The 23,999-nt window shown below is 31.2% G+C and overlaps 2 protein-coding genes across 2 annotated transcripts; both read right to left on the reverse strand.

Annotated features, from left to right (window-relative positions):
* Positions 1 to 4,440: 4,440 nt before the first annotated feature.
* LOC148285168 (alpha-amylase 1-like) lies at positions 4,441 to 11,344 on the reverse strand. Its single transcript, XM_088229373.1, has 9 exons — positions 11,168 to 11,344; positions 9,345 to 9,496; positions 9,021 to 9,192; positions 8,317 to 8,432; positions 7,867 to 8,056; positions 7,536 to 7,721; positions 6,081 to 6,215; positions 5,303 to 5,503; positions 4,441 to 4,714 (listed from the first exon to the last, which is right to left on the reverse strand). Exons 1-9 carry the CDS (start codon positions 11,342 to 11,344, stop codon positions 4,547 to 4,549), a joined length of 1,497 nt encoding a protein of 498 aa, XP_088085499.1. The 3' UTR covers positions 4,441 to 4,546.
* A 4,444-nt stretch (positions 11,345 to 15,788) lies between these two features.
* LOC148285169 (alpha-amylase 2-like) lies at positions 15,789 to 22,509 on the reverse strand. The gene is made up of 12 exons (XM_088229382.1): positions 22,471 to 22,509; positions 21,371 to 21,563; positions 19,857 to 20,008; positions 19,605 to 19,776; positions 18,286 to 18,294; positions 17,822 to 17,937; positions 17,550 to 17,739; positions 17,284 to 17,472; positions 17,076 to 17,210; positions 16,798 to 16,998; positions 16,553 to 16,708; positions 15,789 to 15,831 (listed from the first exon to the last, which is right to left on the reverse strand). Exons 2-12 carry the CDS (start codon positions 21,548 to 21,550, stop codon positions 15,820 to 15,822), a joined length of 1,512 nt encoding a protein of 503 aa, XP_088085508.1. The 5' UTR covers positions 21,551 to 21,563; positions 22,471 to 22,509; the 3' UTR covers positions 15,789 to 15,819.
* Positions 22,510 to 23,999: the final 1,490 nt, after the last annotated feature.

Here is a 23,999-nt window from a genome sequence, read left to right on the forward strand (position 1 = left end):
TCACACGACTTCGAATTTTTTGGGATAGATTTTCCGGCTTTTCGTAGATCTCTTCGCGACTAAACAGTGTGGGGTGAAGTTGGATTGGCCTGGTTTAGCTCAAAGTTTTTGATCTTTCGTTTTTTTTAAATATATTGTATACTTTTATTGTTTTGCCCTTGTTTGTCTTTGCTAAATAGTTTTGTGTTCTTTTTGTTCAGTTTCTTGCATTAATGTTTCTTCCAGTAACTGTTGTAATTGGTTTAGGCCGTTTATATATAATAAATAAATAAATATTAATATTGATAACTCCCAAAAATGTTGAATCCAGCCAATGTCTACCAAAATTTGGAAAAGGAAATTAAGTTGGGGTAGAGTGTGGTTCGAATCGTAACCAAAGATTCAACCTAAAGTGTTCCATTTTTTTATTGTATGTTTAGTTTTTTTATGCAAATAAAGGTTTTTTGAAAAAAAAAAAAAATAAGCAGTGACAACGGCGACGGGTTGAAATTAAACTCAACGTGGTTCCTACGGGAAGGTGGAAACAATAAATGAGGTTATTAAAAGCAAACTAAGAAATCTTCACCAAAAACGGAAAATTAGTCATGGATGCTGAAATAATCTCTACATAAAAACCTACCTACCTAAATAATAGCGTAATTCAAAACCGTCTCTAAATTTTTGCAAAAACAGATTATAATTAAATAACTTGACACCGCAAACTTAGCATTCTCGATTGAGTTCGTGAAACATAATTAGAAAAGTTTTCCGCAAATATCTCAGTAACTCCACCAATGGAGATTTCCAAGTTTGCTTCTAATACCCTCATTTAAAAGAAAGCATTGTGTTTTTACGAAACAAATTGATTATTGAATTATAAAAAGTAAACTGGTACAGAAAAAACGAACATTTTTTTTTTTTTCAATATATTTTTTACAACAAAACACACAGTTTATCCTGAAGATGGTAGTCATAACCATTTAAAATAATTAGTTGCTTATAAATAAATTGAAAAATCCTGAAACATAAACATACCTAACCTTATTAACAGTCTAGCTGATTCGTCCCAGCTCCTAAATAAAATTCAAATTAACTGTCCATCACGTGCCCTACGAAATCACCCAATCTTTAGAATACCTAGTGTCAATACGAACTATTGCCAGAATTCGTTTTTACACAGATCGTGTTCCACTTTTAACAGCTTTTTTAACCATATAGATATCTATCATACAGGATTACAATTATTTAAAAATAGTGTATTGAAAACTTTTGAATAAAACTCCGGTTGGTCCCTTTTTCTCTTATATCACTCAAATTACATACATTAATATTATTATTATAAATCAAATTTCTCTTTAGAAATTTTGTATTACTACTAAAATCGCTTTAATGAAATTTTATCGACTTCTCTTGGTTTAAAATCTTCTCCTTATATTGCCTTTTCAAATTTTAAAGATTACTTGCTATACTTGTTATTCCTTCTTTATTTTTTCTTTTTTCTCTGCTGCCATTGGCATGTTTTATACCTTTAAACTACTTTTAATTACTTATATTATATATGTTAATAAAATCAATATATTGCTGCTCTTACTATAATGTGTCATTAATTTTGAAGATGTTTTTAAATTGACCTAAATTTAAATTTACTGTCTTATATTTCACTTAAAGATTCTTCTCATCGTTTTTTTGAATCCCTTAAAATAAATATGTGATTATGTTTTTCCTTTTTTAAAAAAATGTTATTACTATTTTATTTTATTTTTACATCTGAGCATGTTTTTCATTCTTTATTTCCATTCTTAATTTTTAATTACTCTTACAAATTTTCTTCATTTTTAATATTATTTCCATTTGTAAATACTCACTACAAACTACAAACCTTAAAATATATTTTTTTACTTAAATTTTAATTTTTAAACAACTTTCATTTATATTTTCTTTTTCCTTCTCTTTTTTATACTTTCATAATTAACCTTACATATGATTGCTTTTTAATATGGAAACTTCACTGGTCCATTAGAATTAAGTCTAATTGTGTAAAGTATTAAACTTTGTAACTGTACTGTATGTGTCCTGAATAAAAGAAAAAAAAAAAGAAAAAAAAAATACCTATGAGAAAAAAATTAAATTAAAGAGATAATTCAAGAATGAAACATAAAATATTTCTTCAGACGTGATTTAAACAATGTTGATGTAGAATAAGGTATTTTTTTATTTATTTTTCAAAATATTTTTTTTCATTGAAGAATGAGAAAAAGATGAAGAAAAATGTTGATATCTACGCATTTACAAGGCTTACGATCTGTCATTGGCTGGTTTGACTGATCTATTAGCACGCTAGATAACATTTTACTTCATACTAGATAACAATTCTGCCTTAAGTTAGCGTTTTTCACATCATCATAATTTTTAGAAGTTGTACAAGTACATAATTTCTTGTCAAAGCAGGTGTCATTTACATTTTTTGACATTCTCATAGGCGGCATCTGTTGTTCTTGCGTAGTTTTTTTATATAAATAAGATACACTTTACACGATGTATTGTCAGTAAGGAGAAAGTAGAGTTTTTGATGGAGTCACCAATATCATTTATAAATAGTTTAGCAAGTTGAATCTTTGAGGAATTCCAGAATTTATGTCGGATTTAAATATCGTGATCTACCTTATCAAAAGCCTTTTTAAAGTTAGTAAATACAATATTTAGACGTAAAAAAATCCAACAAATTCTGAGTATGATTTGAAATATTGAAGAGATTTGCTGCAGGAGATCTAGTTGGTCTAAATCCGTGTTGGTAATCCGATATGGTATTATTGACTAAATTATAGACAAAGAAGTGTATAATCATCTCGAAAAAGTTTGCTGGAACTAATAATAGACCTACGGGTCTTCAATTTTCAATAGCTGATTTGCTGCCTTTTTTGTGAATTGGAGTGACTTTTGTCCGTTTTTTTTTTTCTGTAAAAGGTTTAATGTGTTGTAAAGGTTTTGAAAAAAATCGAAATTTGTTTTTTAGTATGTAAGATACAATAAGATAATAAAAAAAATTGGCTTAAGTCTTCGAAAAGCCCAAAACAAATCATTTTCCATTATTTAAGAAATGAATACAGGCAAAAAAATGCTTGGTTCCAAAGACTTGATTGAGTGAAGGTATGTTGGTACTAAAAACGGATTGAAAAAAATCAGCAAAACCCGTAGAAATTTCTAAAAACCCATGGTTTACCGATTTTTTTTCCGAATCATGTAATTCAATTTGTCGCAATCACTTTGTTTATCGGACATAAATTTCCAAAAAACGTTTAGGATTATTCGTTATATTTATTTCAGCTTCATGGGTGAATCGTTTATTTGCTAATTTAGAGGATTAAATCTTTGTTTCTCTTCTCAAACAGCTCAACTTTTCATAAGCGGATTTTGAATTAGTTTTGTTCCAGTAACAGTTATATTTGTATTAAATACGAATACGATGGATGATTTCAGCAGGAAACCATTTCGGGATTTTTTTAGTGAGTAATGGTCGAATATTGTTTTTTAAAACAAGCATAAAAATCTCTATAATTGAAAATAAAAAGAATGTACGACAAGATTAACGTCAAGATCATCGAGATTCGATATTTTCAGACTTAAGGCAGACGCAAAGTTAGGTTTTGGATTTTCGTCAAAAATCCAACCCAAGTTGGTGTCAGCAGGCAAAACAGCTGGGGCATCCTGAATTTCAGAATAATACTCGGATGACAGTGAAAGAGTAGGATGATGTTGAAACCCTTCAAGTACGAGCATGACTACAATGGTCACAGTGGACACTTTGGTGAAATACTATCTTCTCTTCTCTCATTTTATGTAAATATGGTTGCGTTTTATATTTCAGCTCCAAAATGTACGTTTTTTAGTTTATGGGATGCCATCACGCTAACGGAATAAACAGTGTGTAGAATTCATTAACCAATGGGGATTTTTTTAGTAAAAAAATAGTTAATGAAATACAAATATCCTAGACCTTAAAGACAGGTATAAGAAGAGTATAAAAAAATAAATAAATTAAAGCGTTGCCTATTAGGTGAGAAAATTCAGCCGAATGAAACTTACCTACGACAATAAAGATTTCAGCCCTTTTAGTTTACAAACGTCAATAGATGGAAGAATTGAGGAAAAAATCACGTTCAAACATGGGTTAAATGGTAAGATGCTTCGTTGATAAAAAACAGTATTTAAATTTATTTCAACATAGAGTGAAAACATTTTTGAGAAGGAAATATGGAAGTCTAGGCATTTACAGGGCTTTAATTAAATTTAAATATGAACAACTGCCTAGGGAGGAAATCCAGCCAGTCTGCAAGCATTTGGACATAATCAATCATTGTTAAAACAGTATTAATCATCTATTTGTTTTTTTAGTAGCTACCTAGTTATATTGATTTACAAAACGTTTAATTATTTTAAATTAAAATAAAGAAAAACTAAATATGGTTGACGGAATTTTTCGTTTATTGAAATACCTCTTTTAAGATTGAAATATTTAAAAATCCTTGTTTGTTAACAATGTTTTTAGTCTAATTATTTATTAAGCTCTTCAAAGAGCAACTCCAGTGTGGATAGCCAGGATGCCTTGTTCTCCATCAGCCTTGATGTCAATTTTTCCAATTCCATTTTTGTCAACAGTAACTGATTTTCCTGTGCACGTTGTTCCACTTTTTACTCCGGAAATTACGTCACAGTACGTGCCAGCAGGAAGACAGGTCTAAAATATAAATAATTACTTCAATGCAGGTACAAAATGTAAATAAATGATTATTGCTCTAACATTTGAGTAAACACAAAAATACTTGTTTAAAATGTACATTAATACTTGTTTTTATTATTTTTTTCTATGAAAATTGCTTTATTATTTACCTTGATTTATTTACAAGGTTTATATTTCAAAAGTGGATTTTTCTGCAATTAAATTTCTTTAAATTTATCTAAACTGTTGGGATCAGGAGGGATATACTAATGTGGGCCAATCAGGAACTTCTCAGAATTTGCTTATGTGGAGAAGAAACCACTTAAAACTCTTCAGGAGAAGCCGGCCTGTTGGCAGCAGTCAACAGGCCTTCCGTTCCACTAGAGGAGTGTTCGGAAAATTAATATTTTAATGCTGATCTAAAACGTTAATACAAACGCATGCATGAGGAATACTTATGATAAAAGTATTAATGTACACAATTATTGGTTTAATTTTACTTTTTCGTTTATTGACGAGCAAGTGCTTTCGCCCGAGTAAGCATCTTTTAGTCTGGTTAATCGTGTAAGATATTTTTAATTCGAGTACTGTATTTCTTAAACGTACCTGGAGGCTTTTGTCGAGGTCCTCGGCGTCAAAGTTAAATGCAACGAATCCCTTGTTTCCTCTGCAGAAAGCAAACTGCCCTCGACCATTATCCCACCAGGCACCGGTATTTTCATTGCGAACATTGTTCCGGAACTTGATCATACCAGCAATAGCGAGCCATCTGTGCTCACAAACCCAGCCGTTTCCACAGGATCCATCCTATTTGTAAAAGAAAAGAATCGTTATAAGTTGTTATTACCTTTTAAAAGTTTATTAATTAGCTATGGGACAACACCTAATTGCAACAAACGGAATTTAAAAAAACGTAAACAAACCAATTACTCAATAAGTATTAATATGAAACCAGAGACATAATATGAGAATTAGACATTTATATCGAAGCCTCAAAGTGGATTTTAAAATATCAAATTAAAGAAAATAAAAATAAAATATCGGTTTTCTTCATTAAAACTTTAAAAAGGTGGTTTTAAACTGCAATATTTCACCGTCCCTGGCACCCAAAGTTCAAAACTGATCACTTTATTTTCTATGTATAAAAAAATATACATATACGTTGTAATTGTAGAACCCGTGCATTATTTTTTACACCACTGGGTACCATACACCACTGGGTACAGTTGCACCACCAGGTGCAAATGGAAAAACGATGATAATTGAAAAAAATATCAACAGTGATAATTTAATCCAGATTATTTGAATCAATGATCATTTTTAGGTTAATAAATATTCAACAATCGATGATGCTCAATTGTACGTATCATATAAAGTTTCTTACTTCGTTGATCGTGGGAGAGAGGATGTTGAAATCCTTATCAGCTGGTGGTCCGACATCAGAATCAGTGAAAGCATAAGAGCTCATAATTCTAGTAGTAAGTCCGTAAGCATTGGCGAGTAAGAATCCAACAGCGGCCTGAAATGATCGAATAAAACATGTAAAATATCAGAAAAGTAAGACATTTTTGCTAAAGGAGTGTGGAGTACCTAGGATTATTGGGACTTCTGACTTCGATTGGATTTTAAGGTTACTTTATACTCAGAGCCTTTGCCCATAATTGAACACCCATATCAAATGAAAATGTCACAAAAGCGACAAAACATGTCACTCGTTATTCCAAACATACAGATTTAAGTATAACTCGTCTTTTATTTCTCTTCATATAGAAAAACCAAAGTTCTTAAGTGACGTTTAGCAGCTTTACAGAAGAGCTAATTAAAGTTACATTGTTTAATAAAAAAAACTCGTATGTGTGCATTATTTTGGAATGCTTTCTACGTAATTGAAATGAAAATTGAAAGTTTGAGATTTTTTATTGATCAAAAAAATAAAAACTTGGCTAAATGTTATAAAAGAATTTCCACCCTTTTGCCTTAAATAACTAAAAAGAAAGTGTTTTTTTTTCATCAAAGAATTTTCAGTAGCAAACAAGAATTTTTCAAACGAATTTTTTTCAAAATATATTTCTCGTTCACAACAACTTCATTTAGGCATGAAAGACGCATTTAAATGTTTTGCTGACGTATAAGTTGATTTCGATATACTTTTTTAAAAAAATCGACTTCTTCATTTCGATAAATAATCACTTGAGAATTAAGTATGCAAAAATTTAAACTTTCAAAAGGTAATATTAAGCATTACTTTGTGGTCAAACTTTTTACTGTAAAACTACTTCCCGATTTTTCTATGTCTACTAATTTCATGACGTACCCGTCTCTTCGTTTTGAAAAATAATGTCAAATTATATATATTTCAACACTCTTGAAGTGATTACTCACGAAAACGGCAACGTTTTTCTCTGTGCAACTTCTTCTATGGTGAAGGTGAATAGTCGAATAAGCGTGTTAACGGAATTATTTGAGTCCTGACAAAGAGACGGATGCGTCTTAAAACCGGTAGACATAAACACTTTTGTTCAATTTTTAATCTTTCCATTTTTACGACTTTATTTTAGAAATAAACCCAAAATATACAGCTACATAGATAAAACAGCTACAATGGATAATATCTAAATGAAATTAATGTTTGAAGGAGGTGGTTTATGAATTAAACCAGAGGTTTAGGGTTTGTTTCTGAAATAAAGCCATAAAATGGAAACTATAAAAATTTGACAAAAGTGTCTTTTGATAATCATTGGTTAAATTATTTACTTACAGAATAAATACTGTTTTAACAAATAAAATATATTTCAATCACCTTAATCTAAAAAATTATTGTTACAGCATTTTTGCTTACCGTGTAAATTTTGGGTTCTTTGTATGTTATGATGTATTCCCCAGTAGCTCCGTGTCCCCTCTGGTTGTCGTGGTTTTCAACAAAAACCAGACTTGACTGTCCTTGAACAAGACCAGATGAAACTCCAAAGTTCTTCAAGGAAGTCAACATTTTAGAGCGGAAAGCTTTGCCGATTTGGACTCCAGCCTGAAAAATAAGACCAAAATTAAAATTCCTACCTAAACCATAATATTTAAAAAATGTATTAATCTATAGATGAATGTATGAACAATGTATTTTCTACAGAATGCGATATGATACAAATTCTGAATAACCAATTAAGCGATGTTACCCTAAATTCTGTAACGGCTCCAATTTTTATGTACTCCTCCCTTTTGACTGCATCGCCTCCGAGATCAATTACTTCCTGGAAAATATACGGTCTTCTTCCTGCAGCAAATCCATGATCCATGTTTAAATCGTGTAGTTCTTTGTAGATTTCACTAAGATCCTTGGGCCACATATTCTTGGCAGCGTCAATTCTAAATAAATGTTTGTTTATTAAAATCAAAATCAATCAATTTACTCTTTGATGGGATATTGCGCCAGACCTAATTATTTACCACAAAAACTTTTTGAAGAAAGAGAAGAATCTTATTTCTTTTTTTTTAAATTGTTACAAACAGAGCAAGAAAAGAGACAGGTTATTTTAAAACAATAATTTTTTGAAATAGAATCGACAAAACAAAATAATTATATAAGTTTCCGTTTAATTAAAAATGAGTTAAATGAGAAATTTTACCTAAAGCCTGCAACACCATAGTCGATGAGTTTGTTCATGAATGCGATAATTTTAGATCTGGTGTTTGAATTTGCCTGATTCAAGTCCTTTAGCCCAAACAGCTCACAGTTGCGAACCTGAAGAATTATGAATAATATTTAGTTCTAATAATTAATTTACCAGTTTTATGATAATTTTATAAATTTTCACAATTTTACTGGTTTTCATAGAAAACGAAATTGACAAAAATAAACGAAAACAAAACGAATGAGTTTATTTTATAATGAATGTTTGAGTTTACTGTTTACCATATTGATGTGCCATATATTTGTTTTTTTAAAGTATTTTTTGTGTTTTCGATCCTATATTTGAGGTGATATACTCATGTACATGTCAACTTATTGTTCGTCCCATCACAACACATGACTTTTAGCCCATGGAGTTGGGACTTATGTCTCAAATAATGTGAAATAAACTACATGTATTTTAATAAATAAATTGTGTCCCAACTAAACACAACGCTAGTCTCATAAAGTTGCAGATAAGTTACTTTTTTATACTGTCATTTAAATAAAAATTATTTTAAAATTCAACTTTAAGTTCACTATTTTTCACCTAATTTGTGAAATTAATTTTGTTGTTATGGTTCAATTTGGAGATATTAAAAAAAATGTATCTCTAAACTTAGTTTAACAGCATCGTTATTAAAATATTTCAATTCTTACCTCAACCGGATTGCTTTCATCAACCAGAAGACAGTTGGGGGTATTAAAATCAGATTTGGTATAAGGAACTCCCGGATAATCTCCATTAGCGTAGTCGGAATCAGACCCAGCAGAACCTAAATGTTCTTTCCTTGAACTAGTCATGTGGTTGATAACCATATCAGGGTAGATTATGTGGAAAGATTGTTCAATCAGTATCACCAATAAGCCGAACGACGAATTTGATATTCAGCTGCATAAAGTTTGATCTTTTCGACTGTAGATCAGGTTGGAAATATTGTAGAAGTTTAAATCATTCAAAATAAACAGTATTTTAATATTTACCCAACATTGACTTTGTTACATCGCTTAACCATATCAGCGAATTCCTTTTCTGTTCCCGATCTGGTCACCAATTTGTATGACACCGGTTGGTACCTTTCCCACCAGGGCCTATTTTTGCTAGATATAACCAGATTTTCATTTGGAGGAGATATCTACAATTAAAATAAAACCATTGGTAAATAATAATTAAGAACTTAATAAAAAGTTGAAATTCCATTCCATATCAAGCATTGTAAAATAACTTTCAGTTAGGTCCAAAGAAAAATGTGAAAAATATCAACACCATTTATTTGAAATAACTGTTTGTTACTTCTGTAAATTAAATTTTGGACTCCATTTTATTGAATTATTTGGTTTGTTTAAAAAAAACATCTAGTTTTTTAATGACATTGATTTTAAAAACGAATTATTGATGGATTTTACGTTTATTCCGTAGAACTTCGTATTTATAAATATAAAATTCAAGCTCTGATTTGAGTTAACTGAACACTTAATAATAATTTTTAAAATATAAAAACGAAAATATTGTAACAATTTTTTTGCCTTGTTAGGACATTTTCAAACGAATGTGAATATAAAATGAATAGAATGTCTTTATATAGTTATATAATTCAAAGCAAGTACCTTAAATAAGTTAAAATAATATTATTAAGTTTTCCATTTACAATAATTATAATTGTGGGAAAAACCAATAGTTAAGGGCAAGGCTTAGTGTTTAACAGGTAATGGGGGATTTAGGTACTTATATTTGTCAACAGGTAATTTATGAAGGTCCATGAAGAAGTATAGAAATTGAAAAAATAATATTTTCAGGCGTTGCCTAGTATGTAGGTGAAATAATTCAATTAGATGAATCTCACCCGCATAAATAAAGGTTTCAGCTCTTTTACTTCACAAACATCAACAGATGAAAGAATTGAAGGAATATGGATGTTCAAATATAGGCAGAATGGTGAATGTTACACAGTGTGTAAAGTGGCCACTTAAACCAGCCATTGACAGGTCATAAGCCCTGTAGATGCCTAGACTTCCATATTACCTTCTCTCAAATGTTCTTCATCTCTGTTGTAATATTTTAATTTTAACTTATATTTGTCTTTCTAAAAAATTAAAAATAAAGTATATACATATGTATTGAGAGATAACGAACCTCTATAGTTTTGTATTTTTAGATAATTGTGGCGGAAATTATGCTGATTATTATAATACGTTAGTGTTCTTTTTAATTTAAATACATGATTGAAATATTATGAAAAATTTATGTGAACCAAAATATATTTTTTAAACAATATTTTCATTTTTAAAAATATCTACGAAAAATAACTGCAGTTTAAAAACAATTTATCTATCAATAACACATCATGCAAATGTGTACACAAAGAAAAAATGTGAAAATTAAAACTATGTTTTAAAACGTTTAATAGCGGTGAAGATCGGTTGGTTTGTTCATTTATTATTTTAAAATTAGGGTTGTTTAGATATTTTTTACTTTCCAATTGTTCAAGTATATTCAGTTTACGCTCTTTGCTTTTAAAATGTAATAGAATTGGTTTATTTGATGCATGAATTTTATGATTGTTTTCATTTTTTTTTTGTTTTAGTTCCTACCTTAAATTATTTAATTATATACGGACATTCAATCTATTTAATCAATTATTCAAAAATGCCATAACAAGGCGAAACCATTGTCACAGTTTTTTTGTTTTTAAAAATATTATAAATTGTTCAGTAGATCAAATCCGAATTCGATTTTTATTTTTATAAAATAAATTAATTAAATTAGGAGATCTCAATTACAAAATCAACTGTTCAAACCAACTTACTTGAACTCCACCATATCCCATGGGTCCCAAAAATCTCTCACATTCTAAAGCAATGTCTGACCACTTCCATTCGAAAAGGTGGACAATGCTGCTTCTCGACTCTCTGAAGTTTGGATCCAAGTTTGATAGAGCCGAATTTGCCAATGCTAGCACAAGGAGTAATTGTAAAAACATCATTGAAAATTTCCTTAATTTTGATCTATAAAGAAATTACAAATTATTATAGTGATAAAATGTTGTATTTTTAACAAAACAAAACCCTCACTCATCTCTAAATTTTTTTAAATATTCAAACTTAATACTGCAAGAGCAATTTCACGTCATAATTATTAACGTCAGCATTACTTTTCAGGTTGACTAATATTACGTCATGATAGATAAAACGAAATATACCAGTTAAGGTGTTGCATGGCCCTTAAAATTATCACTGCTGGAGTTACGCAAAAAATTAGACTTAGGATCACTGTTATTTTAAACAAATTTAGTTAGTTAGAGATTTTAAAAATTTATTAACGATTCGTTTAGGTAGAGGATTGTTTATTTCTGAAGGAGTTTTTCAAATAAATTTACCCAAATCAACTTATACAATTTTTTCACTACTGAAAATAACAATATTTTTTGTGTCTGATATGTTTTTTACACGAAAAATCACAATACTCTTATTGTTTATGCCAACAGCATACATGTTATAAAATATTCCGGAACACTGTTTTGACATATGCATAACAAACACATCTTTTGACAAATTCTCAAAGTGACTGACTTGTACACTTGTAGCACTCCATAATTATTAACTTTAGCACTAACCCCCAGATTTAAAATAAATTATCATATAAAAATCAACTTACAGTTCTAAATTTTGTTTCTTTAACTAATTGTCCCTTATAAATTTCTTTTATATAAAAGATTTTTAAAGTTTATCTTAAAATCTAATCTGTATTTAAAAATAAAACTGTCAGGGACAATGATTAATGGCGTTACTAATGGATTTTTAAAGCAAATACCTCACGTCATATTATTATTGTCTTTTGATTGACTTATGGAATAAAATGAATATTAGTAACTTTGTTTTTAATTTATTCAAGTCTTAAACTATTATTAACTGGATTATCCATCTTAAGATTTAAGGGGAAAAAACCCTTTGGACGAACGAAAATAAGTATTTTTTTGAATATATCTTTTAAAGGTGATATAATAAACGCATCATTTACACAATATTTCATTACATCTCTGAAGCAATATTTTATTTTAACATCGGAGTGTAGACCCCTCAGAACATTAAAAGCATCCACCACATACCCGAATCCGTTTTAAAGACTAAATGTCTTTCTTCTCGGATTCACTCATACAAGCAAGCATTTTTTTTTCATTACGAATTGATTATGTTTCATCCTTTACTAACCAAATTCAGTAAGAAAAGTGCGAACAAATATTTAAATTTACAACTTTCAATGTCCTTTTTACTGTCGCTCTAAAACCACCCCTCATCAAGGTAGAAACAGGAAAGTATAAATAAAATAAATAAATAAATCATTCGCCCATTTCAAACCTCTTTATGTCAACAGTGATAGAAAACGTGTGTTACTACTCTCTGGAGCACCAGAACGTCCGCAGGTGACAGTCACAGCCAGTACCCATAGCACAGGCCATAATCCTTAAAATGCTAAGCAGACAGGTGCCGCACTGAGCGACAATCAACAGCTGGAACTTCTGGGATTCACATGCCACCGCCACCGGTGCGCGGCGACTCGAGCTTTCAGCAGAAATGAACACGTTCGGTACACAATAGAGACACCATTTACAAACACGTTTTAAATGACTGCAAAAGAGGTAAATTAAATTATTTTGTGGTGTATTTTAGTGTTAGGTACTTTCATGAAAATTTATACTGTAAGTCCAAGGAATAATCTATTAAAAGTTATTTGTTATAATATATTATAGTTAATATGTAAAATGAAGCATTTAGGTAGTATAGTATGAGGGGTTGCATAACTTATATTAAGCAGGCAGGTAGGACGGGAGGATGCATTTGACGAACTTCGATGAGGCTCACAATTCGTCAAGTCGCCCCTCCCGCGGGGGCGCACAGAGGACAAAAACGCAAGAATTCAGAATTGCGACATGGAATATCAGGGGACGCGAGAATACACTCCCCCTGATTGGAGTAAAGCTGTTGTTATGCCTTTATACAAAGGAAAAAGCTCTAAGGTGGATTGCAGAAACTATAGAGCTATCAGCCTTTTGAGCGCTGTTGGAAAGATATACAACAGAAAACTGATTGAGAGAGTAAGAAAAGAAACTAAATATTGAGTGTGGGATATAAAAAATGAATTTGTGAATAGAAGAGGATATATTGATCAAATATTTGCTGTGCGATATTTCGCATTGGACTGTTGGACTGAAAATTTTATGGCTAAACACCAAAAACTTTTCCGCGCATTTGTCGATCAAAGGCATGGGCGGCTTTACAGCTGTGGCACCTTATTACTCTGAGTGTATTCCTCATCCTCGAACCAGCTGGTCAACCAATATTTAAGATGCTTATTTTCACAGAAACGCCCTCCGTCACTATGCGCGTCGGCTGATTCATATGTTCTCTCTCTCCTTCTATAATAGTAAGACTCGCAATAGGTATTAAGTGTCATGAGTAGTTAATTTCAATGTATTTTAAACAGGAATTTAAAACAGACAGCCTATTTTTACGTTTATTAAGAGATCGATAAGTTAATTATTTGTGTTTGGTTTCCAATATCATTATTATACTTCATAAAAATGATCAGCTATTTTCAAGCCCAAAACAAGGCAAGAAGGCGTCCAAATTACTGACAACATATTACTGAAAAGGCACGAATATCAAATTTCTAAGGAAATAGTATATAACCTCAATTCCCTACTAGCAAGTATGGTGAATACTGGATAATTACTATTTATAAATCGTAGCATCCTTAATCACTTGAGGCAGTCAGTCAGTGAGATATAACGCCCAGCCTCCAAACAGGCTGGGTGTGAAGTTTAGTTCCTTTCTCCAACTTTGATTTAAAATTTAAAAAATGTGTTCAATTGTTATAAACATTGAGTACATTGCTTAAAAATGTGGACCCAGAAGTGTAGAATGAGAAAAAAGATAATTAATTTAAAGCATTGTTTTATGCACGTTATTATATTCGACGCTTTGTTCTAACAAAAATATATTTAAACGCCACCAACTCTTCTGATTTTATAACTGTGCTTCTGTTAAAAATGTTCAAAAATGTGTTTATTTGTGAAGATCAAGTGCTGAAATGTAACCATTTATTTTTAAATAGTCTCTGTTTAATATAGTGCTACCTATTTACGTTCATTTAAAAATACAAATAACATTTTTTTCTTGTGTCACGTAAAACTCATTCAATATTAAAAGTAATACACATGTTTATCTGACATCTTTATCAAAGTAAAAAAAAAAAAAGATATTATAAGCGGGAAACACACGTCTAATAATAATAAACAAAATTGACAAGAAGCGAATAGATTCTTTGGTACCTACACTACGCACACAGATGCGCATCTACTACCTCCCAGGGATCAACCAAATTTGAACCAAATGTTTTTACAGTTATGTACTAGGAAAAGGACAATAGACCATGTAAACTGTTTGCCCAAAACAGGGACCCTTCGAGTTTGAGTTCGAGTATCGTCTATAATCTTGTGAACCTTAATAATAAGTTAAAGAATGCTATCTTTTTTCGGTTTTTTGTCTTTTGTTTTTTGTTTTTTGTGCTGTTACATTTTCACTTCATTGCTATACTTACTCGTTCTTTGCTCGATGTAAAATTATCGTGTTTTTTAATTTTTTTATTGTAAACTTTTTAAAATCATTCTAATGTTGCTAAAATTCCACTCGTCGATGCGCTTTGTAGCTGCAAGACTTTTTGTGATGTAAGCTATCATATTATATAAATCATATAATTTAAATGTTATCAACTATCAAATTTCTAAATTTAGTAAATCGGGTCTAGAATTTCAACCGTCCATGCGCTCAGTAGTTGCAAGACTTGTAATCTAACTTCTTTTTTATGAAATTGTTTTTTATTTCGTTTTTTAAAATATCACTTAAACTCTTAACTTCATTGTCAAATAAAAAAATGTAAGCAGGGGCTAGATTTCTTACTGTCCATGCGCTCTGTAGCTGCAAGACGTGCTATAATCTAGCTCCTAGATATCATAATTGAAGACCAAGAACTAGAATCCCAACCAACCATGTGCTCTGTAGCTGCAAGACGTGCTGGGATATTTATTTATTATACAGCGCCGTTGAGGTGAATTTCACTAAAATGGCGCTATATAAATTATTCCAACATAATTTCATATTAAGTTAAACGTTTACTCATTAACTCCGTTTATACAACATATGATAAAGACACATCAAAAACAACATCGTGTTCTTCCTTCAATTTCTAACTAAAGAAAGAGCTCCTATGCTTTCCACCAGGATAATTATAAAAATACATTATTATAAATAATTATAACTACACTATATATTTTTTATTAAATGTTTATTCAAAAAAGTATGATAGCATAATTAAAAATTAAGCAACCCAAGATAAATAATTTAAGCGTAACATTTTAAAAATTAATCTGATGTTTTTGTTATCATCTTTCAGACAGCAACATTACAGTTTTTCCTGAAAAATAAAATGCAATAATAATTTTTTTTAATAATTAATAAATTACTTAATTAAAAAAACTAAGAGATTCAGAAGAAATGATAACCTATTCTAAAAAAAAGTTTTTTGTTTCATGAATTAAAAAGATACTCAAACCTTTGTACTTGTTTACAAGTATGTTGTGCTCATTATGTTTTCTAAATAAAATCTTAAAGATTCATTGATTTTTAAAAAAATTGTTGTTTGTTTCAAAATCTGTCATTGGATGATTTAAGTGACCACTTAACTAACTGTGTAATTTTTATTGATGCGATTATGAACAAAATTTTGAGTTTTGTGAATTCCAGTGCTTAAATACAAAAATTTGGACAAACTGACAACTGCCAAACTTTGATCCAACAAGAAGTGTACATTTTAAAAATATGTTTAAAGGCGTTGTCTAGCATGCAAATGAATAAATTCAGTCAGATAAATCTGAATAATGATTTCAGCTCTTAAATCAACAAAAAAAAAAACACATGGAAAAATTTAAAGAACACGGATATTCGAAAATAGGCAGAAATATTATACAATATGTAAAGTGGCCACTCAAACTAGCCAATAATATATCATAAGCCATATAAAAGCCTTAACTTCCATATTTATATCATTATGATTTCATTATCTTACTTGTTAAAAAACTAAATTGAGTTGGCTCTACGTTTTTAAATTTGGGTGATACATGTTTTTTACAACTTACTCCAATGTGAATGGCAACCACACCCTCGTCTCCTGTAGCAGAAATATTGATATAAGCCATTCCAGCATCATCAACCTTGACAGACACTCCAGTACAGGAAGAACCTTTTTTCACACCAGTGATGACGTCGCAATATGTGCCAGCTGACAAAGCAGTCTAAAAATAGAACGGAAAATTAAATATCTAGAAGCAAAAGTACCTAGCTAAATTGAACACAGTGGTTTTTAGAAGAGAGAAAGGCTAACCTTGAAACTCTTGGTAAGATCGGTGGAGTCAATATTGAAGGCAAGAAAGCCTTTGGATCCTCTATTGAATGAAATTTGGCTGCCTTCATTATCCCACCAATCAGTTACTGGTTCCCCAAGAACTTCATTACGGAATGCAACCATTCCAGTAATGGCAGTCCACCTGTGTTCACATACCCAGTTTTTATCGCAAGTACCATCCTAAAAGATTAGTTTATCATGAAATCAAATCAATCAGGTGGTATTTAGAAAATATAAAAAAAGATTTGATAACTTACGGAACCAATAATGGGAGAGATTGTGTTTTGATCAGCGTCCATTGGAGGTCCGACTTCAGGATCAGTAAATGCAAAGGAGCTCATGATTCTGGCTGCGTCAGCATAAGCATGACCAAGTAAGAAAGCAATAGCCGCCTAAAACAAAACCATTATGAAAAAATATTTTTACCAGTTATAAATTTATGAGAAAAAGATCATATTTTTTTACCTTGTAACCTTTGGGGTCTTTGTAAGTAAGAATATCAGCACCACCAGCTCCATGACCTCTCTGATTATCGTGATTGTCTACGAAAACAATACTTTCATTAGTTGGTAGAAGTCCCCAACCTTCACCCCAGTTCTTTAACCATTTAAGAGCATTTCTTCCACGGAAACATCTTCCAAGCTCAGCACACACCTTTAAAATATATAAATTGTTAGTTATCACGAATTAATTTTAAAGATAATTCATTTTTATTTTTGGTATTGGCTTACTCTAAATTCTGTGATGGCTCCAAGAGGACTATATTCTTCTCTCTTCACTGATTCTCCTCCAAGATCAATAACTTCCTGGAAAAGATATGGTCTAGATCCTGCTGGGAAGTCATGATCTTTGTTTAGATCATTGAGACTTTCATAGATTACCTTAAGATCTTTTGGCCACATGTGTTTGGCAGCATCGATTCTGGATAAGTCAAATAAATTTAATGTTTTTTTGTTTTATTTTTATACAAAAGAAAAAAAAAGATTTGTTTTTTGTTTCATACCTGAATCCCGCTACACCATAATCAATCATCTTGTTCATGTACTCGATAATTTTATTTTTGGTATTTTCAGCTCCTTGATTCAAGTCCTTCAGTTCAATCAGCTCACAGTTGCGAACCTAAAAAACATATTTTTAAAAATTTGGTTGTGGTCCCGAGGCTAGTGTTGCGGACTCATGAATCATAGGTCCGAGGTACGAACTTTAAAGTAATGTTAGTTGATTCATGTCAATGTCTGTTGGATTCTAGTCTACAATGTTTTGAACGTACTAAAAATATCCATGAAATTGTAACACCAAAAAGTATCTGGATAAAAAATGGGGTGGATTATGACTGTTTTGAGATAGAAATTACTGGTTTCTTTCGCATGTAATAAACTGAGTAAAAAACGTTGTTGAATTAGAAAACGACCCATAATTATTTATGTTTTGTTAATTCCTTTTAAATTAAAAAAAAAAGTTTACTACTTGAAAAATCTGATCATCAAAATAAACACCACAAGGCTCAAATAATAAATACTCTCCCACAGCGAGAATGTGTTGATTTTGAAATGTGTAATTTTTACTTAATTTAACGAACGATCAAAATCATGATTTATGTTTTCGTTTAGTTTTTTTTATATTTTAAAAAAAAAAGTTTAAGCAATGTATCTTTGGAATTTTTAAACATGATTAGTAGAATCCCTTAAGCCCACGGAGAAAGGGATTTTGCAGTTTGTTTTCAGAAAGCTTTCCAAAAATTAATTTGGAACGGCGCAGCGTCATAAAACTGTATCAGATTAGGCCAATACCTGAGACCTTTTCGGGGCATTTGTTTCTTTCAAAACATTGTAATAAATCTTCAGGCTGCTCCGATATAAACCGTATTAATGGGGGTCAGAGGGAAGAAAGAAAGGAAGGAAGGAAGTTAGAAAAGTTTCAGGATCGGGGTAGGTTTGAATGAGTTACGTCATATTTTTAGCATTTTTGTTTCTGGTACAGCCACAAGATTATTGATTTTATTGATTTTTTTGTCTGAAGTTAGAAAACACAAATTGAGAGTATTATTAGAAATAGGAGCCAATTTCAACATATATTATGGAATGTGCTGTAAGGGTAACATAGGAAATAGATTCTCGCTACGTGTGCTGTGTAAAGTATAACCGTTGCTAACAAATTATATTATACTTTGTTAACAAAACAAAAAAGTTTTCCCACAGTTATTTGTAAATTTTATGAACAAATTTAATGTTACTAATTTACTTAATATTTGTATTAAAATATCAAGTTTACGGTAAGTTTAATTGATTAATAGTGTTTCAAATATTATAGTATTAACAATATTTTGAGTTTGTCCAAATTTTTGTAGACAAGGACTGGATTCGACTCCCTGGGGAGCTGTTTATATTAACATATTACAACAGAGATGAAGAACATTTAAGAAGAATGGTGAATGTTACACAGTGTGTAAAGTAACCACTTAAACCAGCCATTGACAGGTCATAAGCCCTGTAGATGCCTAGAATTCTTTATTACCTTCCCTTAAATGTTCTTCATCTCTGTTGTTATATGTTATTATAGTATAATTATTTATAGGTGTAAGTCATATTATTTTAACCATTGACATATCAATACTCCACTCTACTCCAAGATAATTACCATTTTCTGATAATAAACTGCTAAATATGGCCAAAAATTTTTAATATTTGAGTAAATCATAAGAACGCAAATATTTGCTTAGGAAAAAATTATACTAATGTAAAGGATTTATAGTCCGAAAGATAAAATATAAATTAACGGCAACAAACCTGATTGGGATCATTATAATTATTAAGAGTACAGATGGGAAGATTAAAGTCGTTCTTGGTGAAAGGAACGGCTGGGTAATCCCATGTGGCAAAATCAACAGTGGATCCAGCTGTCCCAACATTCTCTGGCCATGTTCCAGTCATGTGGTTAACTACAACATCGGGATAGATCCTGGAAGAAAGGAGACAAAATAAAAATAATATCCCATGATACTGATGGTCAGAGACGAAATAGAGTTTCGTTTTATTTACCTAACTCCAACGGCATTGCAGCGTTTGACCATATCAGCAAACTCCGCTTCATTTCCAGACCTGGTGATTAGCTTGTATGAAATAGGTTGGTACCTTTCCCACCATGGCCTATTTCTGCTGGTAACCATTAAATTTTCGCTTGGAGGAGAGAGCTAAAAACGAAAAACTATATGAAAATACGATAAAATTATATTGCTGTATCGTAAGTTATTAAACATTTTAAATTAATATACTTATTGATATCTGTTTGAAAGAACTGAAAGGCTTAAGAATCGAACCGAAAATGGGTGATTGAACTGTTGCTAACAATCAAGAGTTCCTTTATCCTTCTTCTTTCCTTTCCATCCCCTCTCCTCTCTTCATAGTATAGTGTTAATATTTTTTTTTTAAATATTTTTTTTTTTAATCTTTGCTTTTAATTTTTGTATGAAATTGTAAAATTTCAATATGTCCATGTATTTATAATTTTCTCAAACTAAACGGTTTGGGTCGGTAGGAAGAAATTGCCTTAAGGCAATATGCCCGCCCTTATATGTATATTTATTGTTTATGTATATAAAATGTCAAAAAAAATAAAAAATAAGCGTAACTGCAATTCTTAGTAACAAAAGTCTACGGTGTATGCAAGGGCAGCGATTTGCTGATGAATGTAAATAAATCGAATGTGAGGTTTTTGAAAGAAATGAAAGTATTTCTAAATGTGAAATCACTGTAAATGGGGTTACACGAAACAAGTAGAGGAATTTGTGTATCTGGGAATAATGTTTATTATGGAAGGAATGACTGAGAAAGATATTGAAAGGAGGGTGAGTGCCGGGAACAGAGTGAACGATGCACTTAAAGCAACCCTGGCAAATAAATGTTTGTCGCAAGAGGAAAAATTGCTAGTTCACAATGGAGTCCTGGTCCAGACCCTGATGTATGAGAGCAAAGTATGAACTTGGAAAAACAGGGATGAAGGTAAGCTGAATGCTTTTGAAATACGATCTCTCAATGCAAATATTGATGAATGCAGAAATAGAGTAAGATCGAGAAAGACACAGCATGACCAAATCCAACAAATACTTGAAGATGGCTACGCTGAAAGTCGGAATAATCGGCGGGCGTGCATGAGAAGATTCAAATTCAAATTCAAATTTATTTATTCACAAAGTAACATAACAAATAACAAAGGATTTAAAACGTTAAATTGGAACTTTATATCAAATCAAGAACCTTTGAGCAATGGTTCGACATTATTAAGGTATTATAATCTCTAATGGCAAGAGTATTTGCCTCTTAAACATAGTTTCACTAATGTGAAAGATGTCCAAATATAGAGGAAGCAAGATATGTATGCAAAGATAAAGTGATGTGGCGTTCTATCTTCTCTACCTGCTCTTACAGGGAAACAGCGTGATGGTTTGTTTGTTTATAAAATTAACACAATATACAATAGAATGTAAAGTACTCTCAATCTGATGTCAAAAAGCAATGGGTATTTTTTTCGGGAACAGTTTGGTATTCTGAATTACCTGAACTCCACCATATCCTTTGGGTCCCAACCAGTTCTCGCATTCAGCAGCAATATCCTTCCACTTCCATTCAAAAAGATGGACCATGGTGGTCTTCTTTCCCTTGAAGTTGGGATTGTGGTAGCTCAAAGCTGAACCCACAATTGCCAAAAGTAGAAATAATTGCAAAAACTTGCCCATTGCAATGTTGTATCTGAAAATATTTAAAATAAATGTAATTAGTCTTTCTAAAAAGTTCTGAAGATTGTGACTAGAACTTATGGTGTCAATTTTTTTTATTTTCTATTTGTATGTTTTATTTAAAAGATATTTTTTTTTACAAATGCGTTGATTTGAATATTTTCAAGCACTACCTTCAACTTAATGAACTAAAATGTTTAAAGTAAGGCTTTATACCCCGTTTTTCAGGGCCAGACCGCGAAATTTCAAAAGAACATTCCTCATGGTAAGTTTTAAAAAAAAATCCTTTCCTTTTTTTTCTTCATTTAAAAAAGTCATTTAAAAAAAAACGTACCTTAAAAATTCAGTGTAAATCTCTAATTTTCGGACAAACAGTCCCTCCACAAACCCCTACCTCTCTCCTACCCAGCCGCTTCTCTAGTCCGCGTCTGGAGCGTATCGTTTCGTTGGTCAAATATGTTTTTATCGCAATGTTTTTTGAAAGAATAACTCCATTTCGAGATCATTATTTAAAAAAAAAAGTAAATGACTTTTTGGAAAAATTTTATAAGGTTTTTTTTTAAAGCCTACCGTTAGGAATGTTCTTCTGAAGGTTTGCGGTCTGGCCCTGAAAAACCATGTATGCACTTTTAGAAAAAAAATAATGATACGTCATTAAAAAAAATACCGTTTTCTTGTGATTTAGTCGAACCTAATATATTTATGAAATGCTTGTTCATGAAAATATTGTAAGTGCACATTTAAAATATACGATGCAAAAAAATTTTGAATGAAAAAGATGATTTTATTTTTTTCCTAAAAACAGAAAACTAATAACTATGTTTAGTGTAAGTTGATTTTCGATTTTAAAAATAATATTAAATAAATTGGTTAATACATATATTTAAACCATCGTCTTTGAAAACGATTTATTTACTTACATACTCCAATGCCTATACAACTTCCACTCTTTTCAGTACATATTAATTCACTGTTTCAGCCTTTTTATAGCATTTTAAAATTCATCACAAAAATTAAAGATTAAATTGAGCCTGCCTACTAAGCTTATCTAATCAAATCTGCTGAAATTAATAAAAATCATTTCTCGCTCGGAAACAAATAAATAATTAAAATGTTTTGTTTTTAACATTTCAAAAGATAAGAGTATTTGCCCTCAAATTAAAGTAAAATGATGGAACCATTTAAAAGAAATTAGATTTAATGATTTTGTCCTGATACTCACTTATCGGTAGTTTCTAGTGTGCGGCTCATTCCATTTCTGCTCCGTAGTTGAAGCATATATTGTCCACAAAGAGTCTCCGTGAATCTCTATTGGCTGCCAGCGTCCTTCCGAGTCGAATTTGTCCCGTCCCGTAGTTCTGACATAAAGTGCTGATGAACAGTCAGCAGTCGACGTCCAGTATATTGAGGACCTGATGCCTTGTAAAGTAGGTAAGCGTGGTTAAGACTATGGTATCTATGCAAGTCTACCAATAAACAAAATGACTCGCCTACAGTCTGTAGTAAATGCTGCAGCCAGACTTATTTTCGGAATATCTAAGTTCAGTCATATCACTCCACTACTTTGGAAATTAAACTGGCTATGTTTTCCACAGAGGGTGAAATACAAACTCTGTTGGTTTATGTATAAATCACTGCACAACTCTGCTCCGGAATATCTAAGGGAACCATGAATTCCAGACGAACTAGCTGACAGGCGTCTTACGCTTAGATCAGCTACGTCTAGGGCATGAGAAAAAGTTTTTATACCTCTACGCAAACAGCGTACTAAATTCAGTGAACGCGCATTTGCGGTCGCAGGCCCTATGGGATGGAATGCTCTTCCAGCAAAAGTGCGAGGCTGTGAGAGTGAAGTGATGTTTCGGAAAAAGCTATAAACCCACTTGTTCTCCAAATCATTTGAATAAATCCGTAGCATGTGACAACAAAATAAATAGTTTTATTACAATTACGAATTAAAAAGCTTTAATTCAATTTATTAAAGAGCCCTTGAGGTATTGTATTACGAATATGGCGCTATGTAAGTTATCCAAAATAATAATAATAATAATGAAGGCTCCCAGGTGGCATCCGCAGTATATGGCTCAAACAATCGTATCGCCTCCGCTTAGTGACAATTGTAACCGGAGTTTGCTGCGTCCACTTTCTTATTTTTGTGCGGCTTGGCCATTCAAATCACTTGCGTTTAATGAGATTTTGTGTTATATGCTTTAAATCTTTTACTTCTTCTTCCAAACTGCCCATTTTTACTACCATTTGAATTATCGATTCCATAATTTGAGAGCAGTTTGGAGTTAAACTACCCATATGGTATTTTTGAATTGATTTTTGTTTAATCATTGATAAACGATTTATAGTCTAACATTTGTTTTTTCAAGAAAATAAACATAGATTCTACAAAAATAACTCATGTTAGAAGTTTACATACCTCATACATATTTTTTGATCA

The sequence above is a fragment of the Micrasema longulum genome, unplaced genomic scaffold (assembly GCF_059751315.1).
Source record: "Micrasema longulum isolate JH-2025_06_02 unplaced genomic scaffold, ASM5975131v1 h1tg000051l, whole genome shotgun sequence".
Classification (NCBI taxonomy): Eukaryota; Metazoa; Arthropoda; class Insecta; order Trichoptera; family Brachycentridae; genus Micrasema; species Micrasema longulum.